Source organism: Cinclus cinclus, chromosome 2 (assembly GCF_963662255.1).
Source record: "Cinclus cinclus chromosome 2, bCinCin1.1, whole genome shotgun sequence".
Taxonomy (NCBI): domain Eukaryota; kingdom Metazoa; phylum Chordata; class Aves; order Passeriformes; family Cinclidae; genus Cinclus; species Cinclus cinclus.
The window spans coordinates 83,686,948-83,714,316 of record NC_085047.1 but is presented as its reverse complement, the minus strand read 5'-3'; the positions used below and the strand labels follow the sequence as shown (position 1 = coordinate 83,714,316).

The following is a 27,369-nucleotide window of genomic DNA, read 5'->3' as shown; positions in this document are numbered from 1 at the left end:
AAAGTTCAAGCACATTCATAGGTTACATTTCCATACAGTAACTAAAAAATTGAAACCAAACACAAACTCCTTTCCCAACCCTGGAAACAAACAGAAGCATTTACATTTTTGCCTTTTCAGTAAAATTGCATTAACTACATAGTAATGCTTACCAGTAAGTAAATTATCCAGGGCCTGTATTCCCCAAACTGAATGTAATATCAACATGAACTTCTCAATAACCTCACAAATTGCAATGTGCAAATATATATATATATATATATATATGTGTGTGTGTGTGTGTGTGTGTGTGTGTGTGTGTGTATCATATATTTGATGTCAGCTTACACTCACTGATCAAGGAGGGTAGAAGCCATTATTCTTATGAGGCTCCAGAAGGATATGTTTCCAGAATCAAAGAACAGTATGATGGGCCTCTTTTAAAAATAATTGATTTTTTTTCCTCTCTAATGAAAACTCTCCAAGACTTCACAGTATATGCCATCAGACTCGAAGGATTGCTGTTGATAGATTTATTTTTATATTCATTTCTCAAGGAACAATCCCACTGACCCAATCAGGATTTGGAGCTACTAGAGACTAGTTAGTGAAATGGCATGAAGTGTACTCAAATGAGGCATCCTTCATGTTCCTTTTTAAATATTTTCAGAAGAGAGATGAAGAGTTACGAAGAGCTGCATGAGGCAGGAGAGAACATTCTCAGGCAGTTGTGATCATCTTTTCTCAGTTGAACCAGGAGCAATTCGCTGTTTTTCAAAATATAGGAGTTAATGTCCAAAGTGCAAGGTTTCTGCCCTTTTGGCTCTATTTTGTGTCAGTTATAGTTCAGGCATTTTGCAGCACATTTTAGGAGGGACTATGCACTTGAGGACCATGTTCAAGATAAAACGAAGTCTGCCTTAGATGTAGGAGAAGTAAAGGCTTTCAATGTAAAAATATTTCCATGTTAAAAAAAAAAAAGGAGAGAGAGATTTCAGTATAAACTTCAAAAATTTTTCTACCACAATAAAATGTGGAGAACAGTTAAACAATTGTGATAGTGAGAAAGCTGGAATAATGTGAAAGTGAATAGCAAAAGGTAGCTTCCAGGCAAATCGATGGGAGGGTTTAGGTGAGTTACATATCACTAAGGTTGGTCTTGTACACAGAAAATGTGCAGATCAATTAAAACTAACACTGTGAAATGCCACAAAGCATTGAGTGTTCACATTGGCTTGTAAATGGTAGTGCTAGGTCCACTCACATTTATTCTGCTCCAAAAGCTGACAGTACTTTAGCGGAAGATAGGACCTTCTAATATCTCACTGTGCATGTTGTGGTTTTCCACCCTTCACTGTGAAGAGATTTCACGGTGTTTAGTGGTGGAAAATCGTTTTTTAATCATGAGATACCCACAGAAAAACGGAAAGCTTTAAGGGCCTTGGGTGTTGCCTGTTACTTAGGCACAGGAGCTCAGGAATCAGTGCAGCATGAACGTCTGAACCAACTATCCACAATGCTGCAGACAGCTTCCTCCTCAGTGTTGGATGGAGTTGCAGTGCAGCAAAAGGTGTAGCTTTGTCCTGCTTGTGAGGGGGACTCTTCTCGTCTTTTCAGGTGGTTTGTGTCTCTCCTCTGTCAGTGAGGGTCAAATACAGGTAAAAAGCTGTAGATGCTACAGGAAAAACTTCTCTTTTGTCTGTCTCCAGTGCATGTTCTGTAGCAGTTTTCTTTCCAAGCACACAGGCAGTTGTTGAGATGTGAGAAGAACACGGCACAGAATATACAAACAAGCTGTAGAAGGAGGGCTCCAAACACAGGACTGCTCAACCCACCTGCCATAATTTATTTTCAGGATGTTTGGTACAGCTCCCATTCTCAAGCCTTATTTTCCTCTTTCTTTTCTTCTTACCTCTTGTTTGCCTGAAAGAAGTCCGTTTCTGACATCTGGCCATCAGGGAAAGTTTTCAACTGGTTTCTGCTGACACAGAATGACTATCCAGTCTGTGGTTGAATTTTCATTTATCCATTTGAAAATAATCTGGTTTATAATCTATGCCATTTTTGTAAGGAAGAAAAACTCACTCCCCAGGCACTATGTAAAAAATTCTGCTGAGAGGCATGGTTCTTCTGTGTGTAGCCTACAGTAAATTGGTGAAAATGACCAATTGATACTAACCACATACAAGCAGCGTTAGTACTGTAATAGGTTAATGCAGGAAAGTCGGTCTCCTGAAATAAACTGCTCCACACAGTCCTGAGAAATTAAGAAACTCAAGAAGTGCAGCAATGTTTGAAAATGCTGTTAGCTTTCCTTTCATTGTGTGAGATGTTTTGCAGTATATGATTGAAGTAAATTATATGAGTCAACCTAACCTATTCAAGTGTCAGTGTGGTTTGACTCTGACAAGCAGTGGGGTGAGTGTTGTGGTGATTTCACAGTGGCTGTGCATTATGCATTAATGGTAAAATGCCATGCTACTTTTATTCTTTCTTTTATAAAAATACAACAAAAGAGAAAGAAATATTATTAAAAAACCCAAAACAAACAAAAACAAAACAAAGCTTAACACACTACTTAGTAAAACCTCCCTTACTCCCAAACCAGCTTTGGTGTATGCTCTAATTAATGTACAGTAATAATTCACATTCACTGAGAGTCACAAGTCTTTGGTTAACTATCATACAACCTGAGAGTAATTGTTCTAAACCTATCCCTTGGTCTTAAGCAGCAGGACTGCTATTTCCAGACTACTGCATTCAATTTGCTTCAGTGCCTTCTTGAATAAATTCATATCCTTTAGTACTTCCATTTCTGACCAGAAAATGCTGAAATACAATTTAAGTACAGCTTGAGTTCTGTCACTAGAGCAAGGTATTTTGAGCATGACCTTTCAAAAGGAAAAGTTTTCTGTGTCTACTGAATTTCATAAATGTCTTCTAGGAATATTTAAAGCTAAAAAACACTTTCCTGCCTTTGCAAATTGACCCTTACTCCCTCTAATCCATCCATAGTTCCACTTGACATTGATCTGGCTGACATGGTCCTGCCAGAGAATAAACTTTCCCTTCTGTTTTCCAAGCTGTCACTGAGCAGTACCATAGGGTGAAACATTTGCCTGAATTTCTGGCAAAATTCCTTCGAAGCAAAATAATAAATGAAGGGATCTATGCAGTTGTTGAAGCAACTGAGGCACAAGGTGAGCTTGTAGGCAGGGTACAAACTGCTGCTGTAAAATAGGCGGCTGATCATATGTGCAAGTAGGATAAAGTTATTGGGGGCAAAGCAAGTGATGAAGGACACAAGGACAATTATTGCCAGGTGTATGGATCTAGTCTTTTGCTTATTACCATATGTGCTTGATGTCTGAATTAGCTTCCTAATGATACCAATGTAGCATCCAACTGTTACAACAAAAGGGATCAGGAACAGTATAACAAATAAAGTGAGAAGAAATGCTACCCAAGCTGCAAAGCTGGGCAGCATATCCCATTTTAGGACATCAAAACAGGTTATAATCCCTAATTCTTTCACTTCATAGGTCAGGTCTGTAGTTTCTAGTGGGTAGAAGGCTACTAGCAAGACAATCCACATAACTAGGCAGGCAGCCAAGGCATATCTTTTTCTTCTCCACTTGGTCAACTTCATGGGGTGTACCACACCCATGTACCGCTCCACGCTGATCAAGGTCACGGTCAGTATGGAAGAATACAGGTTGGAGTAGAACATCACTGTCACAAGGCTGCAAAGAGTCTTGCCAAATCTCCAGTGATTGCTTTGGAGATGATAAGAAATCTGAAAGGGGAAACAGCTGGCCAGCATAAGGTCCGTGATGCTTAAGTTGATCATGTAGATAACAGAAGGCGTTTTGGGTTTGATGTGCCAAAAGAGCACCCAAAGGGAGAACAAGTTGCCAGGGATGCTGACCAGAGCCACCAATGTATACACTACTGGGAGGGTGATGGAGACTGTTTTATTCTGCAGCATTGCCAGTGTCAAAGCATCCAGGTGAGATTCGTTTTTAACCATTATTCACAAATGGGTTGTTGATCTCTGTAAGCCCGCTGGATCATATCATGAACACTTGGCTTGAAAAGCTAGAGGAGAAATGTCAAGTAAGAAAAACAATATGTCAAAACAGAAATTAAGGACATAAATCCTATATTAATCAACTAAAAAATTCTTTAGTTTGACAGATTTCCCTTGAATGCACTGAATCCATTAAAATTACTTTCTGAAAAGTCTTGCCTCCCTCCAAATCATCATCATGTCTTACCGGTCTGACTTCTTCCTATCTTGGAACAGCTACGTTTTCCCCCCTAAGTGGTTTTCTGATACTTAGAATCATTAAGCTTGGAAAAGACCTCCAAGATCACAGAATCTTTGAGCAAACACCCCCATGTCAATTAAATCATAGCGCTGATAGGTGTTAACCAGCACTCAGAGGTTCTTTTCCACTGGGCAGCTTCTCAGCCACTCTGCTCCAAGCCTGTAGTGCTTCATGGGGTTCTTGTGACCCAAGTGTAGGACTTGGCATTTTGCCTTATTGAGCCTCACACCATTGGCCTTGGCCCATCACTCCCTCCCATCTGGATTGCTCTGTAGTCTGTTCATTATTACATCTCTGTGTTAGTGTAACATAAATAAAATCACATATCACAAGCTGAAATTCAACTCATGTCTGCATGAGAACATTACTCCATAAATTCTCCATAAGCTAAATCCATTGTACCTACTGTAGATGTCATGACCTTGATTTCTGTAGTGCACAACATCTTCTGACCTTTCCTCCCTCACAACTAAGCTGTGATCCATTTCACGTAAGGGCTGGATTTTAATTTTTTTTCCACTTTTTTTCAACTTATGGAAAGGAGAATGTGCATTCAATGACTCTTGCTATATTTATAATATAAAAAGAATATAAGGAAAGAAATATGAGAACCAGGGATAGACTGCAATTGCTTGGACTGGTTTACAGGCTGGAGAAGCCCTCTTCTGCCAAGAAGAAAAAAAAAACTATTGCACTTCAGTTTCTGCAAAATGTAAGTAATTTAAAATGTTCAGTTTGCAGGTGTCTTATTTACATCATCTGTAATTCTGCAAAATTAGTTTCAGTTTTGCAGTCTGCAAAGAATACCCATGCTTTCACTGTCTGGTTTACATAGATCTTTCTTGGCAGATGCAATAGCTCATGGTTTATGTATTTTAAGCAGCGTAGTAGCATTCAGCAGCTGCAGGAAGGAGCACACACCTTAATGTGTGTGCTTGCTTTCATTAAACTTCAAATACAGGGAGGCAATTGCACAAAAGTACAACATTGAAACGTGAAGAAATGGCAACAAATGCCCAGAAAGGCAGAGGACAGATCTACAGTAGGTTCTGTGAAGAGCTGCAATAAGAGCTGAAGAGGTGCTGGGCCAAGTCAGCCGATAACTGTGGGCACATCTCTACTCTTTAATAACAGCCAGAGAATGGGCTCAGGCACACTCCTGCTTGTGGACTTTCATCACCTGCATGGTTTATTCCAAGCATCTTGTTGCAAGACAGCCCTGCTGTAGAAGGTTAAATTAAAAAACATAGGTGCCAGTTTGTGTCACTTAACCTCATATTTTGTTAAAAAAGAGCTTTAATATGTGTGCTCATAGGCCATGAGTAGTGCAACCGGCCAGTCCCTCAAAGAGCCCAGCCCATGGTGCTGGGAAACTACAGCTGGAAATAACCATTCTGACAAAAACTGTGCTTTCTGAGGGAGCCTTTTACTGAAAAACTTGTTTTCTGAACCATTGATGATTCCTGAGACTTGGCAAATGTGACAAGGAGGAGGCTGCAGTGCAGTAAAGAGAAAATCAACTCAGAAAAGCTCGAGTGCAGATCCAGAAAATGATACAGCTACAGCAGCAAGTAGCTCAGTGGGGGATTATTAAAGTTCTTGATCTTATATATTTGAAATAGTGCTTCAAATGCCAGCTGAAAATATTAAGAAGTGGTGAGAGTCAGTACCAAGAAAGTTACATTGATTAATGTTGCTTCCAGCTGAGTTGTTGGAATCCTAGACAAGGGAAGAAGAGAATAGGAATTACAAAGAAGTTAGAGATGTACATGTATCATGCACATGACACAGAGCAAGCATGTTTCAAGTAATGAAGTGGTCATCAGATGGCCATAATTGCAAAAAAGCCCTTTGAGCCAAATCTGTTGCAAATTAAATTCCATTCTTTTCAGGGGAGTTTTATCAAGAATTAAACTAATTCTTCATTTTGCAGGCTAATGTGAAAAGGACTCACTGTCATGTAACTCTTGGGAAAAAACCCTTAATGCTCTCTATTTCAGCTCATCTGCCTGTGACTTCCTGTAGCAAATATTTATTCATGAAGTCTGTTGCCTCAAAAATCCTACTCAAGCTGCATCCCTTTGTGCCTAACAACTTTATACTTCTCAAAACAAACAGAAAATTGTCTATATCAGAGTTAGTACAGAGCTGTAATAATATACCTTTGCAAGTGAAAGATATTTGCCATCACAGGCCCCTAGATGCTATTCCCATAGAAATCACAGGTACTTGAGAAGGTAGTAATATAGGTGAAAATTTTCTTTAAATCTGTCACACTGGCCATAAAGCTATCTAATATGTCTCACATTTTGGTTTGTGTTAATCTCAAATGTATTTTCTTCTGTACTTGCTTTTTCTGAGAGAACATCTTGATAAAAAGGAAATAAAAAGTGTACACATAGATACTGCTGAATGCAAAACAATGTCAGCATTCATGACCTGACTACAGGCAAATTTTATGCACTCATGGAAAGCTACTGTCAGTGAAATGTAAGTGCATCCAAATGTAGGCACCTCTTGAATTGGAGTTGAAAGACACCAGACTTACTGTTTACGTGCCTACAAGAGCTTTCCAAAAAGGGTAGGTCTCCTTGACATAATTTTCAGCAATGAAGAAGTCCATCACAATGAGCAGAAGAATGATGGGTGGTTCACTTAGAGTCTTCTGCAGAGGAGACGAGAGCATGCAAAGCTCACAAGACTGATGTAGCATGTCATTCTTGAGGGCAAAGTGCCTCTTGAGGAGATGTGGAGTACAGAAAATCCTCCTCCCAGTTTTGTCTTGCCTTTTGCCAGACTCTCACACTCTAATCCTGAATTCCTTGTCAGGAAAGCCTGGACTAGAAGAAATTCCTGCTCTGATTCACTCTAATTTGTAATGATTTGCTTTTTAAATGCCCAGGTGTGTGAGGTTTGGCTGGGATAGAGTTAGTTTTCTTCACTGTGGCTGATATGAGACTATTTTTTTGATTTTTGCTGAACACAGGGTTGACAATAGAGAGTTATTTTTGTTATTGCTGAGCAGGGCTTACACAGAGCCACCACACTGCTTTTTATAGTGCCATGCTGGCAAGGAAGTTGTGGGTACGTGAGAGGCTGGGAGGTGACACAGGCAGGTAACCCAAACTGACCAAAGGGATATTCCACACTATACAACATCATTACCAGTATATAAAGTAGAGAGAAGAAGGAGGAAGGGGAGACCATTTGGAGTGATGGTGTTTGTCTTCTCAAGTAACCCTTTCATGTGATGGGCCCCTGCTTTCCTGGAGATGGCTGAACACCTGTCAGCCCATGGGAAGCAACAAATTAATTCCTTATTTTGCTTTTCTTGTGTGCGTGGTTTTTGCTTTCCTTATTAAATTGACTTTGTCTCAACCCACAATTTTTCTTCCTTTTACCCTTTCAAAACTCTCCCCAGTCCTGCCTTAGTGAGGGAGGTAAGCAGGCGACTCTGTGGGGCTTGGCTGCTGGCTAGGGTGAAACCAGGACAGCAAGTTATGCTGCTGGAACCACAATGCACCATTTCAGTGTACTTTATCACTCCCATTGCTGTGTCTGTTGGGGTTTAGTTAATGCTGTGCTTACATTTATACCTTGTTAGAGGGAACTATGTCCTTCCTCCACTGCACCCGCCATCTCTGTCTCTTGTGGTTTAATCTAAAAATGCAATGCATCAAGAGAGAAACTAATCTCTCTTTAGAGATATAGAATTAGACCTCTTACATTTATGAACTTTTTCCATTCAATTTCAGGTATCCAACAGAATTCAAATCAGTGAAGCTTGCATGGATTTTAAAACATCCGCCCTAAGCTATGGTTTCATATGCATAATTTTTAAATATTTTGTTCTGTTACATAAATTTCCCTGTTAGAAATATGTGGTTTTGGTTTAATTTTGGGAGACCTATGTTTAGAATATGACATACCAATAAACATACAGCCATGCTGAAAAAAAAAAAACTCAATATCCATTCTTTAAGTAACATGATCCAGTCTTATTGACATTTATATCAGTCCTCAAGATTGTGGCATAGAAGGAGAAATGTTAAGCTTTTCTGCTTTCTTGATTTCTGAAACATTTAGTAGATGGATGTATATATGTCTCATATTAAGTAGTAATACTCACTGAATCCATGTAGGGTTTTTCTTTTTTGCTACTTTTTGTACTTAGTGGCTCATGGCACTCTGCACAGAAAATTCACTTGGAAATTCAGTGTCATCAGGTTTTCATCCAAGCTGCACCCATGAGCTAAGGTGACAGGTGCTTAATGCTTTTCTGACAGGAATAGGGATTTCTTTCCCTTCAATTGACAAAGATGATAAATAAAATATTAAAGGGTGCACTGAAAATCAAAGAGTAAGAAAATCACAAGATATCTGTGTTATTTCTTTGCTGTGGAAGAGTAACAGTAGAGATGTCTCTATTTTTAGAGAACTGCTAAATTAAGCTGATGTGTTTTCTCTCTGACATCTATTATCTTCCTGTTGTCAGTTTCAAGTGCAGCTGTGAAAAAAACTGAAAAGCCCATGAACAAAGTCAAAATGGGAATTGCCAATTTATAAAAACTTTTGAGATTTTCTTTGTGATTTGAGATGGAAAAATAAATCTTAAAATATATCATTCAGCAGAAAGCCTATTAAAACCGATTGTGTTTCATAATTTTTGGTTCACTACATGTCAAACCACTATTGCATAGGGAAAAAAAGTTATTATTTCATAAGTTATTTGATATTATTACACTTTTAGGAAGACACCCTTCTAGCTGAAGAATGTAGGATGGCATGTTTCAGATTATAGGATAAACAAGCTGAAATGCAATTGCAACTCAATTGCAAATAGATGTAGAATGAAGCAAAGTGAAAGAACAAATTTTATTGCAAGCACTTAGAAAAATCCTATTAATAGTTTTTTTCATCAATGCAAGTATAGCTGAAGAATATATTTTTTTTCTTAAAAGACTGCTTTTTAGTATATTTTTATTTGACATTATTTTTTACTTACTCAGTTTAATTACAAAGCAGTAACAAGAGCTAAAGGGTTAGAATAGTTTACTTCTACCTAACTGTAGATAAAAATAGAAAAAACTTAGGGGTTCTTAGCACGGAGTTCCTGCTGGGTTTTCAACCCCGCATGGACTGTCCGAATTACTACTGAGATGACAGAAGTGAGTAAAAGTACATAAAAAATTGCTTAACTTCTCTTGTAGACTGAGTGTGAGGAGAAGAAGGAGTCAGGAAGGTAAAAAGCCAAGAGTCAGTAATCTTGAGCTGTGGGAAAAGTGACAAACACTTCGATATTTAAATAAACTAAGGGGTTTTAATATGAAGAATAAGAAGAAAAAGTTCCCTTTTGTAACACATCTCAAGTACAGTTCCTAAAGCATCATTCATGTGATTCAGAGAAACACTTCTACAAATGTTCAAGTTCACCAAACTGAGGAATGTAAATGAGACCATCTCCACCCAAATGTTTCCTAAACTGAACATGGTCCTTACCAAAAGAGACTGCAGGTTTTGTCTTGATGCTTCTTTCTCACCCTTGCAATAAGCCTCCCATGCAAATTTTAGCTTGCAGTGTTGCATCTCTACATCTCTAAAAGTCGAGAGTTTGGTTAACTCAGTGAAGATGTGAAGGTAATTCTTCTAAGAAATTTCTTTGTATTTGGGCTTCCTTGTTCTTTTAGCTGATTTTTTTTCCTATTGTTTATTTCTGATATCATTGTTGTAAAGGTCAGAAACTGTTGCCAAGCCTTTAGTTATGTTATCACAAAGGGATTAATTGATGTTTTATCTTACCTTCTTTCAAGAAGAAATACATTTGGGAAATGACACTTCTACCCTCTGTGCACTTGTATGTGCAAGTAGTACTGAACAAAGAAAACAAAACTGAAAGCATCTAACTAGCTATGATATTTCTGACCTTCCATGCCATTTATCTTTAAAAAAACCCAAAACTCTTCTTTTCTTCTTATTTTTCACCAAAGATCACTCTGATAAAGGACATAAGTAAACCATATATATACTTTCACTGCAAAAGCTGGCCTATTTTTTTTACAATGAAAAAGTTAAGTTATTCTCATTGTATTAGTCAAAAACTCTTTCAGAGACAAATGTCAGTCTTGATCTTGGTACAAACAGTCAAAGTAGACCCTGTGGTAGTTATAGCTCTGACCTCAAACCATCAGGGCAAGTTAAAGCAAGTGTGTCTTCTCTCTACAAGGATTTCACATTGAGAGGTAAAAAACCCTCTGCTTTTTCAGAAAGAAAATATAGAAACATTACCACTTTCATGTAGTGGAGGGGTGCATACCTCTACTTGTTAGAGCTTGTTAGCTGTATCAATCTAGAGAAAAACTGCTTTATTCAAAAGTGAGGAAAAATAATACTGTCATTTCTGCCTACTAGGGAGTGTGTCTGTTCTCCAGCCTGACAGAGTAAAAACAGGCACTTCCCAAGACTGAACCAAAAAATTCTTTCTGTGAAATTTAAATGCACAGATGAGAGGCAAAGAAACTCCACAAGCAAATTCTGCATCAACTCTTCAGAAGTAACTAAGTAGTAAAAATAAATGTAGATACCTACTTTCAAATTTCCTGTCTGTCCTGGATTACGCAGTTTTGCTGATAGCTGAATTTTAGTTCACTTGAACCTTCTCCTTTTTAAGTTTAAATCAGCAAAGTTGGGAATCTCTGCTGGTGTTAGCAACATTCACCCTAATTTAACTAAGATTTGCATAGACAGAGCCGCTGTCATCTGTGTCAATGAGCCAGTTCAGAGCGAAACTCATCAATATGGTCTTTAAAACTTTAAAAAAGTTTATTTCTGCAGTAGTCATGTTCTTGGAAATAGTAAATCTGTGGGCCAGTATCAACAAAAAAAGCCCTCTCAGCATCTGAAGTATAATTTTACAGTTCAGGTGCTACTTAGATTACAAAATGCAGCAGTTTGCAGTTTTCTTTATCAATGCTCAAGTCAGCTTATAAAAATGCTGTGCACAAAACCTTAGGTCAGTCGAAACCCAAGTTGTGTAACTCCACTGATAAATTTTGCAGGCTGGTTTAAGTTTCAGTCAGAATAAGCATCCTAAACTGGGTTTGAAGAGGTTCCAGTTTAGGGCCTAATATATATATGTTGATCTTTCCTACATAAGCAGACTTTGTAAGCTTAATTTTTTGAAGACTGGAATTTTTAAAAAGACTAGCAAAGCTAAGGCAACAGAAGAGTTCAACATCAGCTCAGGAAATAATTCTATAGCACATAGAGTCCTCGGTGATCACTTCTCATAAGCACACTTGTATTTCTCAAGAGCACAAGGTAACTTGCCTCTGGGTGAAACCATGCTGTCTTGCACAGGGAGGAAGAGCCATGCAAGCAGTTCCTGAAACTGCTGATTCCTGGCAGGGAACCTTCACTTAAATGGACCACAGTGTTTGTCAGATGGTGCAGGGCCATGAACAATCAGTTTGTAAACAATCAGCTTGTAAACTTCCCTTTAACTCCTCTGGCAGACATCCTGCATAGTGTGGAGTTATCCTGTGCCAGAACATCCTCCTGCAGGTACCTTGGCCTTGACTTATGGCAAAATGAGGACGCATGTTTTTATAGAACTTTGATGAAATTGCTTGATCTAGTTGAAATTTAAATAACATGTGAACTGATTTCCTTTATAACTTTTAAGTTTTTAAACATTGTCTGTATCCAGGATTGACAGATAATGGCTTCTGGTCATCAACATCAACTACTTCTCTTTACAAGTAATTGCCTCTCATAGCTGTTGTGAGAATCAGAGGAAAAGGTGTCGTTGATTATTTCCCTTCTGACCTCAAATTCCAGGAAAAGAATTTAACAATTTATTGGCACAAGGCATTTGTGGTAGACAATATGACAGATTCCTAACACAGAATCCCTCAATCTTCAGAAACTTGGTGATTTTACACTTAATATGTGTGCTACACACGTATAAGAATATGTGTATATATATATGTATTCTGTTTGAAATCTCTAGTTTCTATCTTTTCATCTCCCTTTTCTGCACAGCTCTCAAGTGTTTCCTCTCCTGATCAGTCTACAAAGGAATTGAAATAGAGTTGCTGCATGCTCTTGAAGATTATCTTTAGAGATCAAAATTGAAAAGAAAGGAAAGGAAAGGAAAGGAAAGGAAAGGAAAGGAAAGGAAAGGAAAGGAAAGGAAAGGAAAGGAAAGGAAAGGAAAGGAAAGGAAAGGAAAGGAAAGGAAAGGAAAGGAAAGGAAAGGAAAGGAAAGGAAAGGAAAGGAAAGGAAAGGAAAGGAAAGGAAAGGAAAGGAAAGGAAAGGAAAGGAAAGGAAAGGAAAGGAAAGGAAAGGAAAGGAAAGGAAAGGAAAGGAAAGGAAAGGAAAGGAAAGGAAAGGAAAGGAAAGGAAAGGAAAGGAAAGGAAAGGAAAGGAAAGGAAAAAAGAAAAGAAACTTAAATGATGCTTTTTTTTTTTTCCTTCACATTTGCACTAAGGAAATGACAGTCTGTAGATAGATTTAGCTTATGATGGAGCCCATAAACAGGACAGGCCATGAAGGTGTATCTGAAAGGATAATTTGGTGTGCTATTTGGGAAATGTTTTGAGCAAACAGTGTAGAGTAATTCTAACAGCCACATAACATACTGGGACTAGAAATTGGAAGCAATATTTGTAGGAGTGTATTAAATAACTTGGTTGAACATGTAAGCAATGGGCCTTTTTCCACTGCTTCCACTAGTTGGTCTCAGTAGATTCAAAATATCTTTCTACCTCCTAGACAAATAGATGCATCCCCAAAAGCCTGTGCTGGATTGCTAACAACTGGTGACTTGTAAAAACACAGGATGAATTGTTGTTCCTCCTATTTAAGATTTACACAAAGAGGCAAAATTCTTTCCACAGCAGTAGTACTAAGTGGCAGGATTTGGGTAAAGATTTCCTGCCAGATCTTTGCTGCAGCTATGGATTTATCATGCATACAATCTAAGTATCTATTTTATGGTGAATTGGAAAGTGTTTACTATACTGGGCGGATCTCCAGTGACTGTAGTATTTGCATACGTAGTGACTTCCACAGCAAATGCAGGTGTTTGAAGATGATTCCAGCCTGTTTTAAACATCCTGTTGATTCAGATCGTGATTTCCTGGAGGCCCATAATTTCCTGGAATCTTCGGAATCTGAGCTATTTCACTAAAACATAATTGACCCTTTTCACACTTGGATCACTCTGCTACTTTTAAATGACCATGTCAGCTTTTGTCACAGGATAGGATGAAATACATTGTTTTACCCATAGCCATCTTCTTCCACCTGTGTGTTGAAGCCTACAGTCAGTTTTACATGATCATAAGGACTCAGAGTAAAAATTATTTTGTCTTCTTCTGGCCCTGCTGCCAGTACTTGCTCAGCACTTATCATTTAGCCTTTACTGGCACACCATGGAATGGACTGACCAGTGCTCTCCTCCCAGGTGCCTTCTGCAATGTTCTGGCAATGAACTCCTTCTGACTGGGCATTTTCTCGACTCTCATGTCAGTTTGGAGTAATTCTCACATCAGTGCTAGTGAAAACAGTCTTGACTGAAGAATATGACACCAGGGGCTCTGTAGGAGCTAAACTGATGTGCGCTGTGCAGCTGTCTTGCTTTTCTTATTCTCTGCTCCTGAAAGGGTAAGAGGAGCTAGAAATACAGAAAGAATGAAACTTGCTTCCTGTCAAACTTACTGGGAGGCTTAGATAAAAAAATGGGCTGCTGGAGGCACTTTGGTATGACTGCAACTGGTATTGCATTCAGCCATTGTCCTGTACCTCTTGTCAATACCCACTGAAAATAGGTGACTGCGTGTATTTCTGGAGGAGAGGTATGCCTGGGCTGACAAAGGACTAGGAGGCAGAAATGTATGCAATCCAAGGCAGTGGGAAATGTGAGCTCATTTCCTAGCACTTTGGACAATACTTCCTTTCCAGCTTGGCCCGAAAGGACTGGTAGTTGGAGCTCACCTCAGGTCATCTCCATGAGAAATCTTGCACTGTCGCAACTCTTTCCTTTGCCCAGTTTCTTTTACTGCTTATTGTCACAGCTCAGAATGTGAACCCTGAATTGTACTACTGAGCTATGTATGAGCTGTATTTTTCCTGAGGGATGTTCAGTTGCTTGTATAGATGGTCAGATTTAAGTGGTTGTGCTTCTCTGCTAGAGAAAGTTTCTTCATTGTTTTAACCAATATTCATCACCATTCAATAGTATTCAAGCTATAGTCATGGGGTACCCTGGCTGATTCTGCCTTTTAATTAGGATCATATCATCTGTGAAGGCCCAATGGCATGGCCAGGATGCATTTCTCTCAGGAGCAGTTCTGGTAGACCTGTGGGTCTGGTATTCATGCAGACCCCAGTGAAGTCTGAGGCAGCTCTGTGTGTTGTATGCACAGGACCTCAGAGCTCTTTGCTTCACAGGTAGAAGCAAGATCATTGTTTCCAAGCTTGTGCAAAACCGCTTTGTTCGCATGTGGAAAGAACTGAAAATTGGCTTCTCTGCAAAAGCTCATGCCTTATGTTGAACATCAATAACTGCAGCTGTGCTGCTTGTGGCTGGAGCAGGGCACAGTGTGGACTCACAAGTGCCTGAACTGTGCAGAGCTCATCTCCCCAAAGGCGCAGTGCACAGGTAACAGGGACCTCAGAAACAGCAGGCTACAGGAGCAGATATGACCTAGTTTTAAAAACAGCACCATGTGTGCACAGAAAGGAAGAACAAAGAGCCATCATAATTATTACTTTCTCTGTGACTTGATATTTTTTTCTTGACTTCTCCTCAGCTTGGCAATTTGATACCAGTTCACGGAATGACTGGTAACATACAAGAAGAAAAGATTTCTAAGAAAATCTTCATCTTTAGTCCAGTATCAATCTACACATGTATCAGTGTAAGCTATCACACTGATGCAAAGAGCTGTAACAGGAATAGCACCATGAAACCACATCTGCTTCTCTTCTCTTAATATCCTTGAGTACAGGTGAGACAGGAAGTCAAAGATCAGCTTTTCTGCTGAACATGACTGCAAGTGCCATGTTATTAAGGGTTTGGTCATCTCTCCAGTCCTCTCTGCACTTAATTAACTTAAACGCATAAATAAGAGAGAAATTAGATTCTATCCTTCCCTAACATACTTTTTTTTTTTTTTCTTGGAGAAGTATTTAAGTGCCCTAACATAGTCTAACGTATGCTGATACATTATTGTAATGAATACTACCTATGAAATAATCACAGGCAGAAGTCAAACGTTCTGCAGCTGGTGTGTGTGAGGGAGTCAGTCCAGGTCTCACAGGCTGACAACATAGCACACTGGTGTACCAGCCACTCCTCCCACTTCGGTGTCACTGTCAAACTCGCTGAGGCTGCAGTCTGTCCCTTCACCCAGGTCATGGATGAATAAGTTGAACAAGACTGTACCCAGTACTGACCCCTGTGGAACACCCCTAGCAATAGTCTGCCAGCTAGACTGCTCTAAGGCAATTTTGATGACTGGTACAGTTATGCTTCAATAAGATACATATAACAGTAGAGCACTAAGAGACAGTTCTTTGGGCTGTTAGGAGCCCTAGAGATCTCTAAGTGATGTGTTCTGAAACATTTCCACATTCCTGCACTTTCAGTGTGGAACTTGACAACAGATGCATAGATAAATTATATAGATGCACTTAAGAATGAAGTAAGTGTTTGGTGCAGATGGTGCCATCAGGAAAATATGGTTTGACCTAAACTAAAATAGGCCAATGTTTCTGTTACTGAAAATTAATGTTATAGTTCTTAATCTAAAAATTGGAGAGAGCCAACTGGCACAGAAAAGTGTATAATTCAGGATGACACTGACATTTAGTGGTGGGGATGTTATTAAATCCTCTACAGTCTTAATAAAAAGGACAGGAAAAGGTGTTAATAAAGTCCAGGAAGGAACCAGACAAACAGTTGCTACGTGTGAAGTGTGTGGAGCACATCACATAAAACAGTGAGCCACAAAAAACCACAGATATATAAAAAACCAGTTAAATGAAAAGTGTGAAAATGCTGAGGCTGATTGCCCTGGTTTTCAGCTGGGAATCTGACCTAATTTAGGCATCTGAGAAGTGATGACAGAAAGTGACTGTTAGGAATGGTATGGCGAAGGTACACACAGATACAGCCCTGCCGAAATAGGCCATGCTCCTTCAGGATCATTACTATTACATTACTTGGAAGCTTTGTGTCACATCCAGTAAACAGTTCAGCTACATAAACCCAAGACAGAATTTCTGTGGGCTGAAGGCTGTGACTGGAGGACTGCATCATCTGTCACATAATGAGGATGGTAAATGTGGCAGCGATGTGCTTGGGATAGAAAAATCAGCTGTAGGAACAAACAATACAGAAATAACAAAACCTTCCAAGAACCCCTAACCAAACTAGGAAAATACTCTCTGGTGATGTGTGTCTTCAGGCACATCAAATGTGATTCCTTGTGAAAATCAGCTGTTCAAGACCCAGTGAGGAGCACCTTACAAGATGAGGATTAGTATCTCTTAGCTCAGGTCTTTGCCATCCTGAGTCTCCATAGTGGAAGGACCACACTCAACCAATTGAGACACCAAAGAGCTTTGGCCTAAAAACTACCGCAAATAAATTTCTACAACTTCAGCTGCTTAACTGAGAATTGTCAGCAAATGGCAAACTTGAAACCTGAGCTCTCATGAGGGCTTCCCTATCAAAAGGTTTTGGTTCTCTTTTTCACACTGTTGTAGTACCATAGATTCTAAATAATTGCTGCTGGAAGTTCCTTTGCTGGCAGATACCTTCTGCTTTGGCAGTGGCTGGGATGTGATCCCAGCCACCACGGCAGCCACCTTCTCTTCTGAAACCTTAAGGATGTCCTCAGCTACCTGGGAATAGACACAGGATAGGCCTTTTGAAAATGCAGCTTGCTCCCCAGCTCACAGCGAAGAAGCATCAGCACCAACTACTTTCTCACTTCTCTTTCTCAGAGTAGTGGAGGTTATCTATTTTTTACTATTACTTAGTTCCCAGCTCTGTTTTAGGACTTGTTGCTCCTGCTTCTCATGAGAAGTTCAGGGGCTCAGAGCCATCATGGGGTTTTCCCACAGAGCTGCCGAGTCCGTGTTCTCCCCAGCCATGCTGAAATCCCCTGGAACCTTGGCCCTTTCTGCACGTGCATGTGGCATCCAGCCAGCAGCTCCGTGTGACATCGGCTGGGCAGCAGGGATGCCTGGTGGGACTTGAGAGGTGAAGTCACCTGTGCTTGTGACAGTCACTGAGCACTGCAGCCTGCCAGGGGGTTTAATGTGGTTTGGCAAGCAAATGAAGGAAAATGTTTTGAAGCGTCTTGAAGCTCTTTCAGGGAACTGAAGGAAACAGACCCGAGTCCTTTTTATTTTAGCATCTCAGAAAAACTTTTGCAAAAACTTAAAGGCAATGTGTATTTCAGGAGAGCAACATTTTTTCCTTTCTTCTTCTCTGTGTGTTTCTCTGTCTGACATTGCTTTATCATTATACAAACATACAGAGAAAGAGAAAGGAAAAAAAGGAAAGGTGCTTTAGGCCTTAAAATAAATCCATTTTCTTGAGGATTGTGGTTTAATAAAGGCTGTGTATTACATTTTCATTAAAACGCCTGAAAAATCAAAATAAATTCTCAGAAACCCTTCTAGCCCCATCCATCCATCCATCCATGCAGGTGAGCAAAACATAGTGCCAAAATACTAAAGATAAGAGTGCAGTGATAAAAGATGTTTCACCACAAGATGTGGGGAAAATGTTTTACAAGTTAGGCCTAGCTGCTCAGTGTAGGTTCCTCTTTCCATTCTCTGAAATTCTTTAAAAAAAAAAATTGCACACACAAAAAAACAACTTTCAAAAGCAGTTTCCTCAGTTCAGCCCTCCCTTAACTCCCACACCATCTCTATAGATGCTTCTTAGATGTACTATAAATTGTGTGTAAAAGTTGCTTGTGTTTGTACCATGTGGGTCAATAGTTTTTAGAGCATTCTGTTACAGCATGATGTAAACTAACCTACAAAAACCCTCAAAGCTTGTCATTTAGTTTTGTTTACTTGTCTCTTTAATGTAAAAGAAATATATCCTTTTTTTTTTTTTTTTTACCAAGACCAGTAGAAAGAGAAGACCGAGCAATTCACATGCTCATACTTACCCTTTCTCTGTAAAGGTTGTACAATCACAACAGGAAATATTTTGAAATGGTCACACTAATCACAAGACAGAGTACTTTTTAGTCTGAACAAGTGTTTGTATTAGTCCCCTATTTTTAGGTCGCATCACATGCCAATTCCCTGCCACTGCTGTTTGTATTAACAGTAGTTTTTCCTGGGTTTTTTCCCATTTCTTTACACACCTGATGCAAAACAGTTTTTGGAAAATATTCTAATTTTGCCCTAAGTCCTCAGAAGCCTCCAAACATTTTTAGGAAGCAGTCCTTAGCAGTAGCATTCCTGACTAGTTTCCCTGCACCCTTCTGCAAAAGCAAAAGTAAATGCAAACTTTTCTCCTGCTGCCAAAACTGTCAATGAGAACATAGCAACAACACTGTGACCAGTATGTCAGTGGTCCCACAGTGCCACAATATCCAAAGCAATATGACTTTCTAGATTAGAGTAAGGAGCCACCTTATTGAACATGCCTTTGTAAAAGGATCTGGCACTCCCAAAACACTTCCAAAGTTCTGGGATGAAGTGGACTGAAGGCAACACACACAGTGAGCTTCCTCATTATCATTCTGGCAAAGAGCCATGTCAATAAGGAAATGAAAATGTTAATGACTTATTTGTATCGCTTTGTGGAAAAGCCTCCTTGCAATTACAAGAGGTAGATGATTAAAAATGAGGTCTCTTCTGAGGGCTGACTGGATTGACAAGAGTTGACAAGACTGTAGGTGTGTTCTTGAGGATGATAACCAGAACATCTTCAATTCCAGTCTCTCTCTCACTTGCTTAATGCCTTCTGAAAAGTGACTTTCCTACTCTGATAAAATTTTTTCTTTAAATAATACTATTATTTTTTGCACAACTCAGTTCTCTTGCTGCTGATGATTCAAGGAATATTAGTCTTACTTTGTAAATGTTATAAGAGTTATAAGGATAACATTTGAAGTAGCTTTTGAAATTGAGCACTTCCTTGAACTTTAACTGATGATATAATGAGACTTCCTAAATCGATTATCAAAATAAAAAAAGTATTTCTTTAGAGGTAGTGGATATTTTTTCTGCATGAATTATAATTATGTAATAACATCCTAAGAGGAAAAATCTCCACAAACTGCAGGGTACTATAAGATTCTCTGGTTCTCAAATGATTGAATACCTCATATTTCAGAATCAGTGTATTGTTATTTCATATACTGGATTTCTGATGTCTCGTGCTTGTTACTAATGAAGCAACAGTTCAGCTGAAAACCAGGAAAAATACTTTCTTTAGAAACTGGTTGTAAAAGAGATTGTGGTTAGATTTGCTCAATCACAGGAAAAAGAAAAAGACACAGTAGAGCAGCAATTACCTAGAGGAGTTAGAATGTAAATCCAGAGAGACAGCCCAGTGCACCACCATCCACTCTGCCTCAGGTTGTAGAAATGTAAGTTTCTACACCTGCCTGTGAGGAGTTTCTATGGCTCTATCTAAGATGTCCCCACCTCACCAACTCATAATTGGGCATTTTACCATGAGATACAGAAAACCAGGACACTGAGAAAGAAAGCTAGACAGTCACCTTAGTCTCTGAGAAAGCTTCAGGTTTTAACACTTTTTGAAGGGTTTCAAGGAGACCTCTAGATACAACCATGTATCCTGGAATTTCCACTGCAGTGAGACATTTGCCTCCATCTTATCTCATAAAAAGCAGACATACCCAAACCAGCAACAAGAGTACTATTCACACTTTCTAAATATCACACAATGGGGAAGTGGGAGATATGAATTTATTTCTCTCTTCAGAATGATGAGATTTAAATCTACACCCCCCCCATCAAGCAACAGGATTTTCTATTAGTAACTTCACAGAAAATATATAAGTTACATTGAAAAGGCAACTACATTTTGGATGTCTTCTCTCAAGTACTAAACAAAAACTACATTTTTGTTTTTCTCACTCATGGAATTTATATTGCCGTGGTACCATGCAACCTGGAAAAAATTCAGCTACAGGAGTAAAGACGAGTTGTAAATAAATAACATTATGATTAATGCATTTTTGCAAGAATGCTAGGTTCCAGTAAGGCCAGGTAAACATCCATAGTCTGTAGGGAGTGCTCTAAGCATCCACAGGACTAAAGGGCACATGGCATTGACATCTTGCTTCTTTCTGTATCCCATGGAGGATGTACTCCAATAAGTGTTTTGGCAATCTATGGTATACTGGGCTCTCCAACTGATGCAGCACAAGGAACAGTCTTCCCCCCACTCAACAACTGTGGTTCGTTTCAGGCCTTCAGATTGAGCTGGGTGTTAGGATATGTCCTTCTGAGGACTTAATGACTGGGGTTCATAATTTTGATAATGGCACTTCTAGCAAAAGCTGAGCAACTGAAGACCTCAGTCTGGAGTTTTAGCATTTAGTGACAACAAAAGAGTATTTAGGCTCCTATAGTCTTTTCCAGGGCTAGCATAAATGTTAGAAATTGGAAATTTCACTTGTGATGAAAGTTTTCTCCTTCAGTGTAGGGCTGGAGTGGATCCCAGCAAGTAGGTCAGGCATATGAACATGAAGAGGCCTGATGCTAGGCTGTAATGTGAGTCACAAATGCACATTTGCTTTGCTCTGCCTTTTGGGATTATGCCCCTTTTGCAGAAGAATCCCTTATGCTCCTAGCTAAATCATCCATTGGTGAGCATAGTCCCACACTGAATGGATGGTCTTCATCCTCTATTTTAAGAATCAAATAAAAATACTTGCATTTTCTGCTTTTATTGCAGTCCCAATTGCTTTTCTCTAGTTCAAGAACCTTGCAGGTCTTTCAGAATATACTGCCACACAATCAGTCTTCCAGATCATGGAGTTAAAATGTCTTGCTAAACTCTTTGAGAACAGATATCCTGCCCCAGCAGACTAGGAAAGACATTCAGCATAGAAAGGTTTCCTGGCACAACTCCACATTTTTGCACCATTCCTGAAGGCAGATATAAGGTACTTGGGAAGTGTGTGAGGGTGAGTTTGGTAGGTGGATGTGATGCTTTCACTGCAAATCACCTGGCTCATGTATCTTTTCCCCCTGTTATAGGCAGGGGCGAAATAGGGCTGCTTCTCATTGAACGAAAACTGATTTCCTGCGTTTAGATGGATGATCTCATGATGTTGAGCTTCAGCCTACAGGGGTATAGGTATCTATGTCTTGCTAAGATCCTTTACAAATTCCCCCTTCCTGGCTGGAATGGGAGAAGACCAGTATAAAGATCCCATACTTAACACTGACTACATTTTCGTGCTATGGGGGGACAATTACACGGGGAAATACCTAAGAAGCCAGGCCAGAGAAGAGGTCTCCAGTGAGAATGAAAGCTGTGCTCGTATAGCTACAAGAAGGCTCAGGTTGGCCTCAGAGCAAAGACCAAATCAATGATTCTTTAATAGAACTCTCAGGACATACATGGAAGAGATTAAACACACCTTCTTGTGCCAGCACTAGAACTTGGCTATCTCTTGTGACATCCTGTCATTGCTGGCATGACTAACTCCTATCAGTGGGTATGTGGGTACATCACTGTGAAGGATAAGGTCTGAGGAAAGCAGTAGATGATCAAGTCCTTTTCAGTGTTGTGTGGTCACAATATAATGCTATCTGTGATGCAGGCTGTCAAAATAAAGCTCTGTCAGAAGGATGAATGAGAAGACTATAAGATTTTCAGTGGTAAGAGACTGACACTGCCTCTCCCCCCACTCCCAGCAAACTGTTGTCAACTCTTCAACTCTATCTTGCTATTCTGATGAAAAGGTACCCTAAAGTTTGCTTGGGGTTTATAATCCCAATTGGTTGGAAGGATGCACAGATCAACTAATTCGACTGCAAATGAGGAAGAAAAGCACACACAGAGATTCTCTATTAAAGAGTTAAGAGGAAGGGAGGAGAAATAAGGAAGTAGTGGTTGAAACAATCTGCTTTTAACAAAGAAAGAAGTTAAGAAATACTTGATAACATTTTAAACGGTGTATAAACAACACAGAAGAGCCCCAAACAAGGTAGTGGTTTTTGTTTTGTTTTTTTTTCCCTGGGGGTGCGGGTGTACATAAAACGTGGAAAATGCAATGAGAACTTCAGAAATGGAAACACTACACTTTTAGCCAAAAAACAAGCAGTTTTCTCACCCACCCAGACTGAAACATGAAATGAGGGGATTATCTCTAATAAGGAGAAGAGAGGTTGGTTTCCAAACCCTTTCAGTGTAGGGTAGCACAATTTTGTTCATCTAGTTATTTAATTTGAGATCGAGTGCATCGAAACTATAGTACACTAGGACCGTCATGTCAAAAAGATAAATACAAACTGATTTGCAAAGAACGTTTACATACTCTGTAATTCTGATCTGAGAATGCTCTGTTAGCTTTTTAAAAATTGCACTATATTTGGCTGTTTCTCCACTGTGGGAATACTCATTTGTCATGATTGACAGTAGTGATTCAGCAGCAATACAATCTTTGTAGCCTTAATAGATAACAAAATTAACGCATAAGACACGTTACAGAATTATTATTCAAAAAAGTGATGTTGCTTGTAACTGTCTGAATGTAGGGCCTTGCTAAAATCTATGACAAAATTTCTCACCAATATGAGTTGTTGTGGAAAGGATTTAGATTAAAGGGGGTTTAGGACATTAATAAAATAAGTATAAAATAAATAGATAAAATTGAAAACATTGTATCTTAATGTTTGAAACTATTTAGAAGTTTAATTGCTGCAAGCTTAACTTTCTGGTTCTATAGAATCCCATTTAACACTGTGCATGAAACAATAAGGCAGTGAGTAACAGTCTGCAAAATATTTATTTACCAGCACTAATCTTTGATACCTTTGATGGTTGCACATCAAGAGACTTAAGCTTTGGCTTGGATCTCAAAAAAGGAAATAAGCCCCAACAAGTCTCTACAGAACATTTCTCTCTCTTTCTCTCTCTCTCTCTCTCTCGGAGGAGGAGGGTCTTCCTCCCAGAAGAAAGTAGAAGGGCACAGTGACACTGGGCTGCAGAAATGGAAGGTGAGGGCCAGGGCTCTGTGGGCACAGTGGAGATAACAGAGAGAACCTGCAATGAGATGCTGGGCCAGGCAATTCTTTCTGTGAGTCAGTCAAGGAATGCTATTGACTGAAACTGAGTGGGCTGCTTGGACTTAGCAGTGAAAGACTCTAGTATTTCAGTACACCTTCTTATCAGACAAATCGGTGGGTGAGCATGTAGCCCCATCTGTAGGTGAAGGACGTGATACAGGAGAATCCAGAAGGGAATGTGGGAATCCTGGGCAACTGCCAGGCAGAACAGGTATCAAACACTTGTTCACTTTGTCATTAACACAGAAGCAAGAATGTAAATAAAACACTGAGATCTACTGAGCCCAGCTGCTGTCCAGCTTTGTTTGGAAAGGATTTTTAGTCCATATACATGGGTCTATATTTCTCCTCTCTCTCCCTGTCAAAAAATGTGAATTGACTGATAAAGGGTAAAAGTCCCAAGATTACCCAAGTTTCTGAGCATTACATAGATTATTTGGCCAACTGGATGAAAGCCTGGAATTCAGACATTTATAATTCCACCTAATGTTTTTTAGTTCCTTTCCCTGATTAGTGCAACTGCATGTGGTTTTCTGTGTTTAATGGCCATAATAACTCAGGAAAGGTTTGTAGATGTGTGTAATGGCAATAAGGATAATATTCATTATATATTAATCCACTGAAAGTCACAGTAAGAAAATAGACTAGTGTTTTCTATTGTCCCCAGAGCCACTGGATCCACACAATGGTTGATGTTATCTCCCTTAACTCCCACACCATCTCTATAGAAGCTTCTTAGATGTACTATAAACTATGTGTAAAAGTTGTTTGTGTTTGTGCTGCATGGGTTGAGAGTTTTTAGAGCATTCTGTTACAGCATGATGTAAACTAACCTACAAAAGCCCTCAGGCAGTGTCACTGACTTATCCTAACTGTTCAAAATGCCTTTCACCCACCACTTTTTTCTGTCTAGGGTCAAAACAAGGAATATGTAGCTCAGAATAGAAGAAAAAGTATTTCTTGTGGATAGAAATAACAGTCTGCAAGTCCTACACCAAATCATGGTGATTTGATCAAACATGTGACATGCCCAGTTTATGAATGAACCATATATTTATCTTGCATTGAAGGAAATGAAAGCATTCAGCATTCAGTTTTCTTGGGCCCGTAGATGGACACCAAAATGTCTTCAATATAGAAGCATGGCTTTATTTCTAACACCTGGCACACTTTGAATTTCTGGCCAGTTCTTTGTGAACGTACCCCCACTTATTTTCTTAGATTTACTAGAAAAGTTTAAGTTGATTACACATAGAGGGTGTGAACTAGAAAAGTTTAAGTTGATTACACATAGAGGGTGTGAACTTTTTTACTTTGCTGTGGCAGGTGTGGGCAAGGAAGCATCTACAGCTCCTGTGGCATGTTAATGTGAACAACAAAATCTGCAAGCTGCAACACTGAAGGTTGTATTTCAAACTTGAGGAAGTCAAATCTCCAGGTGACCACATGTGCTTTTGAAGATGGCCAAGATTTTCAGTTTTGGGCCCCTTCCTGCAAGAAAGACGTTGAGGTGCTGGAGAGTGTACAGAGAAGGACAATGGAGTCTGGAGCACAAGTCTTACTAAGAACAGCTGGGGATGCTGGGGGTGTTGGGCCTGAAGAAAAGAGGGGACCTTATCACTCTCTGCAACCACCTGAAAGGAGGTTGGAGCCAGGTGGGGGCTGGTCTTCTTCTCCCAAGTAGCAACTGATCGGAAAAAGGGAAATGGCCTCAGGTTGCACCAAGGGAGGTTTAGATTTAATAATAGGAAAATTCCTTCATGGAAGGGGTTGTCAGGCATTGGGACAGGCTGCCCAAAGAAATGGAGTCACCATTCCTGGAGGTATTTAAAAGATATGTAGAAATGACACTTCAAACATTGTTTAGTGGCAGATTTGGCAGTGCTGGGTTAACTCTTGGACTCAGTGACCTTGAGGGTCTTCTCCAACCTAAATAACTCTGTTTCTGACTCCCTCCTTTTCCTTCTACACTCATGACTACAGTAGTCCCAAAGACAAGTTAGAGCAGTCAGAAAAATAGGCACAAACCACAGGAACTGATTTTTCTGTGATACAATTCATTCCTTTTGCTCCACTCTCTTGCTGCTAACTGACATAGTAATAGTCTTTTCAGATGCTGGTGTTCCACATTTAACATAGTGATTCCCAGGCATTGCTGTGGGAGTTTGCAGTTGGTTTTTGCAATACTGCAGCTGCGAGAACTGGAAGGTGCTGAGAATCCACCTCACTCAGTGTAAACATTTCCAAGCCCAGGGTAGACCAAGGCCCTACCAGGGTAGACCAAGCATATTTGTTATTGATATCCATATTGGCTATGATTTCTGCCCCTCTCATGTGGGGGCAATTATGCACTCAACCCACAAACATTAGCAGAAACAGACATGTAAGTTGAACAAACCTATCACCCTACTATAACATGTAAAAATGTGCCATGTCCTGTTAGTTTCTCAGAGAAGAGCTGTTAGTGGAAAACATTTCATTTAAAAAGTTAAGAAAGTAATTTTCACAAGTATATATGGTTTTAAATGTCAAACATTTGACATACATTTCACCATAAAAGTCCTCAGCCATAAGTTTGTGAGGCTATTTTATCCACCAAAACCGGATTTTAAGACTATGTATCTGCAATGCTGAGAATTGCTGAGGTTGCAAAAGCTGAACATGCAACAGGAAACTTCATTCTTCATCCTCTTATAGAGGTGTTAAAGATACGTTTATGCCTCGTGGGAAAAATTGGTGACCAAGAAGGCACATATTCATATGAAAGTCTGGGTTCCAGTAATTTTCTTTGACAGGGATATACAGACTTAGGTCACAAATTGGGCTGATAAAGAGATGTTGTATGCACAGTGCAAGGCAGTGTTTAGTCCAGCTTAAGGACCTGATCTTGCTTCTGTTTAACTCAGTCTCACATTCATGTGCTAGCAGCCAACTTCTGTTAGCTGCTATCATGGATAGGTTGCAAACTTTTTGACTAACTATGTATTTCTGAAGACCCCAACAGCTCTGGTCAGCACACTGAGGATTTAAACACTGTGTAGCTGACATCAGCAGCTTTGCAGAGACACGTGATTGAGGGGAATGGAAGGTGTCTCCTTATGAAAATGTCTTGTCTTTTCCTTCCATGTCGAAATGTTCACAATGCCCATTTATTTCAGGAAGGTTACTGTTCTAGCAGCCTGAATAAATAAACAGCTGAAGATCTTGAGAGCCAGAATTTCATCAGCAGGTTCCCCCGGTTGCTTTTTAGCTGAATGATCCTACTAGTGAAATGGTGGAAGTCAAGAAGCTGAAGACAGGAAATCAGCCCCAGTTGCCAAGAAACCACAGGTCACAGCCTGGAAAATGGACATGTTTAAGCTTGCCCTTTTCCCGCTGATTTCTGTCAGAACCAATGCCTTCCCAGCAATTTTCCAAAGGCAAAATACCCTATCGGTAAAACTTAGACTTTTTTCTCCTCATTGTTAAAAAAAAATGATGCTGTGCCCTACGTATAATGCACTGTTCAAACTCTTGTCCTAAATACTAAAATAAACAACTTGTTTTGGAGCATTTTTATGGCATCCAGTGTTGTAGCATCGAAGTACTTCAGAAACATCTACAAATTCCTTTTCTGCAGCCTTCTCCTAATATAAAGATTATTTAACTCCATATGACAAAGAGGAAAGTGAGGAAAGAAGGCCCTGAGTTGCCTAGGACCTGATTTCTAAAAGCATTTGGCATTAAATAAAATGTTACTGTTTTAA

At 39.5% G+C, this 27,369-nt stretch overlaps 1 protein-coding gene across 1 annotated transcript in view; it reads right to left on the bottom strand.

Annotated features, from left to right (window-relative positions):
• Window positions 1-2,870: 2,870 nt before the first annotated feature.
• The window catches only part of P2RY8 (P2Y receptor family member 8), a 30,339-nt gene continuing 5,840 nt past the window's right edge, over window positions 2,871-27,369 (bottom strand). Inside the window, exon 3 of the mRNA XM_062514997.1 lies at window positions 2,871-4,077. Coding sequence (XP_062370981.1) covers window positions 2,936-4,009 — 1,074 coding nt within the window. The 5' untranslated portion in view covers window positions 4,010-4,077 and the 3' untranslated portion in view covers window positions 2,871-2,935. The remainder of the gene's footprint in view (window positions 4,078-27,369) is intronic.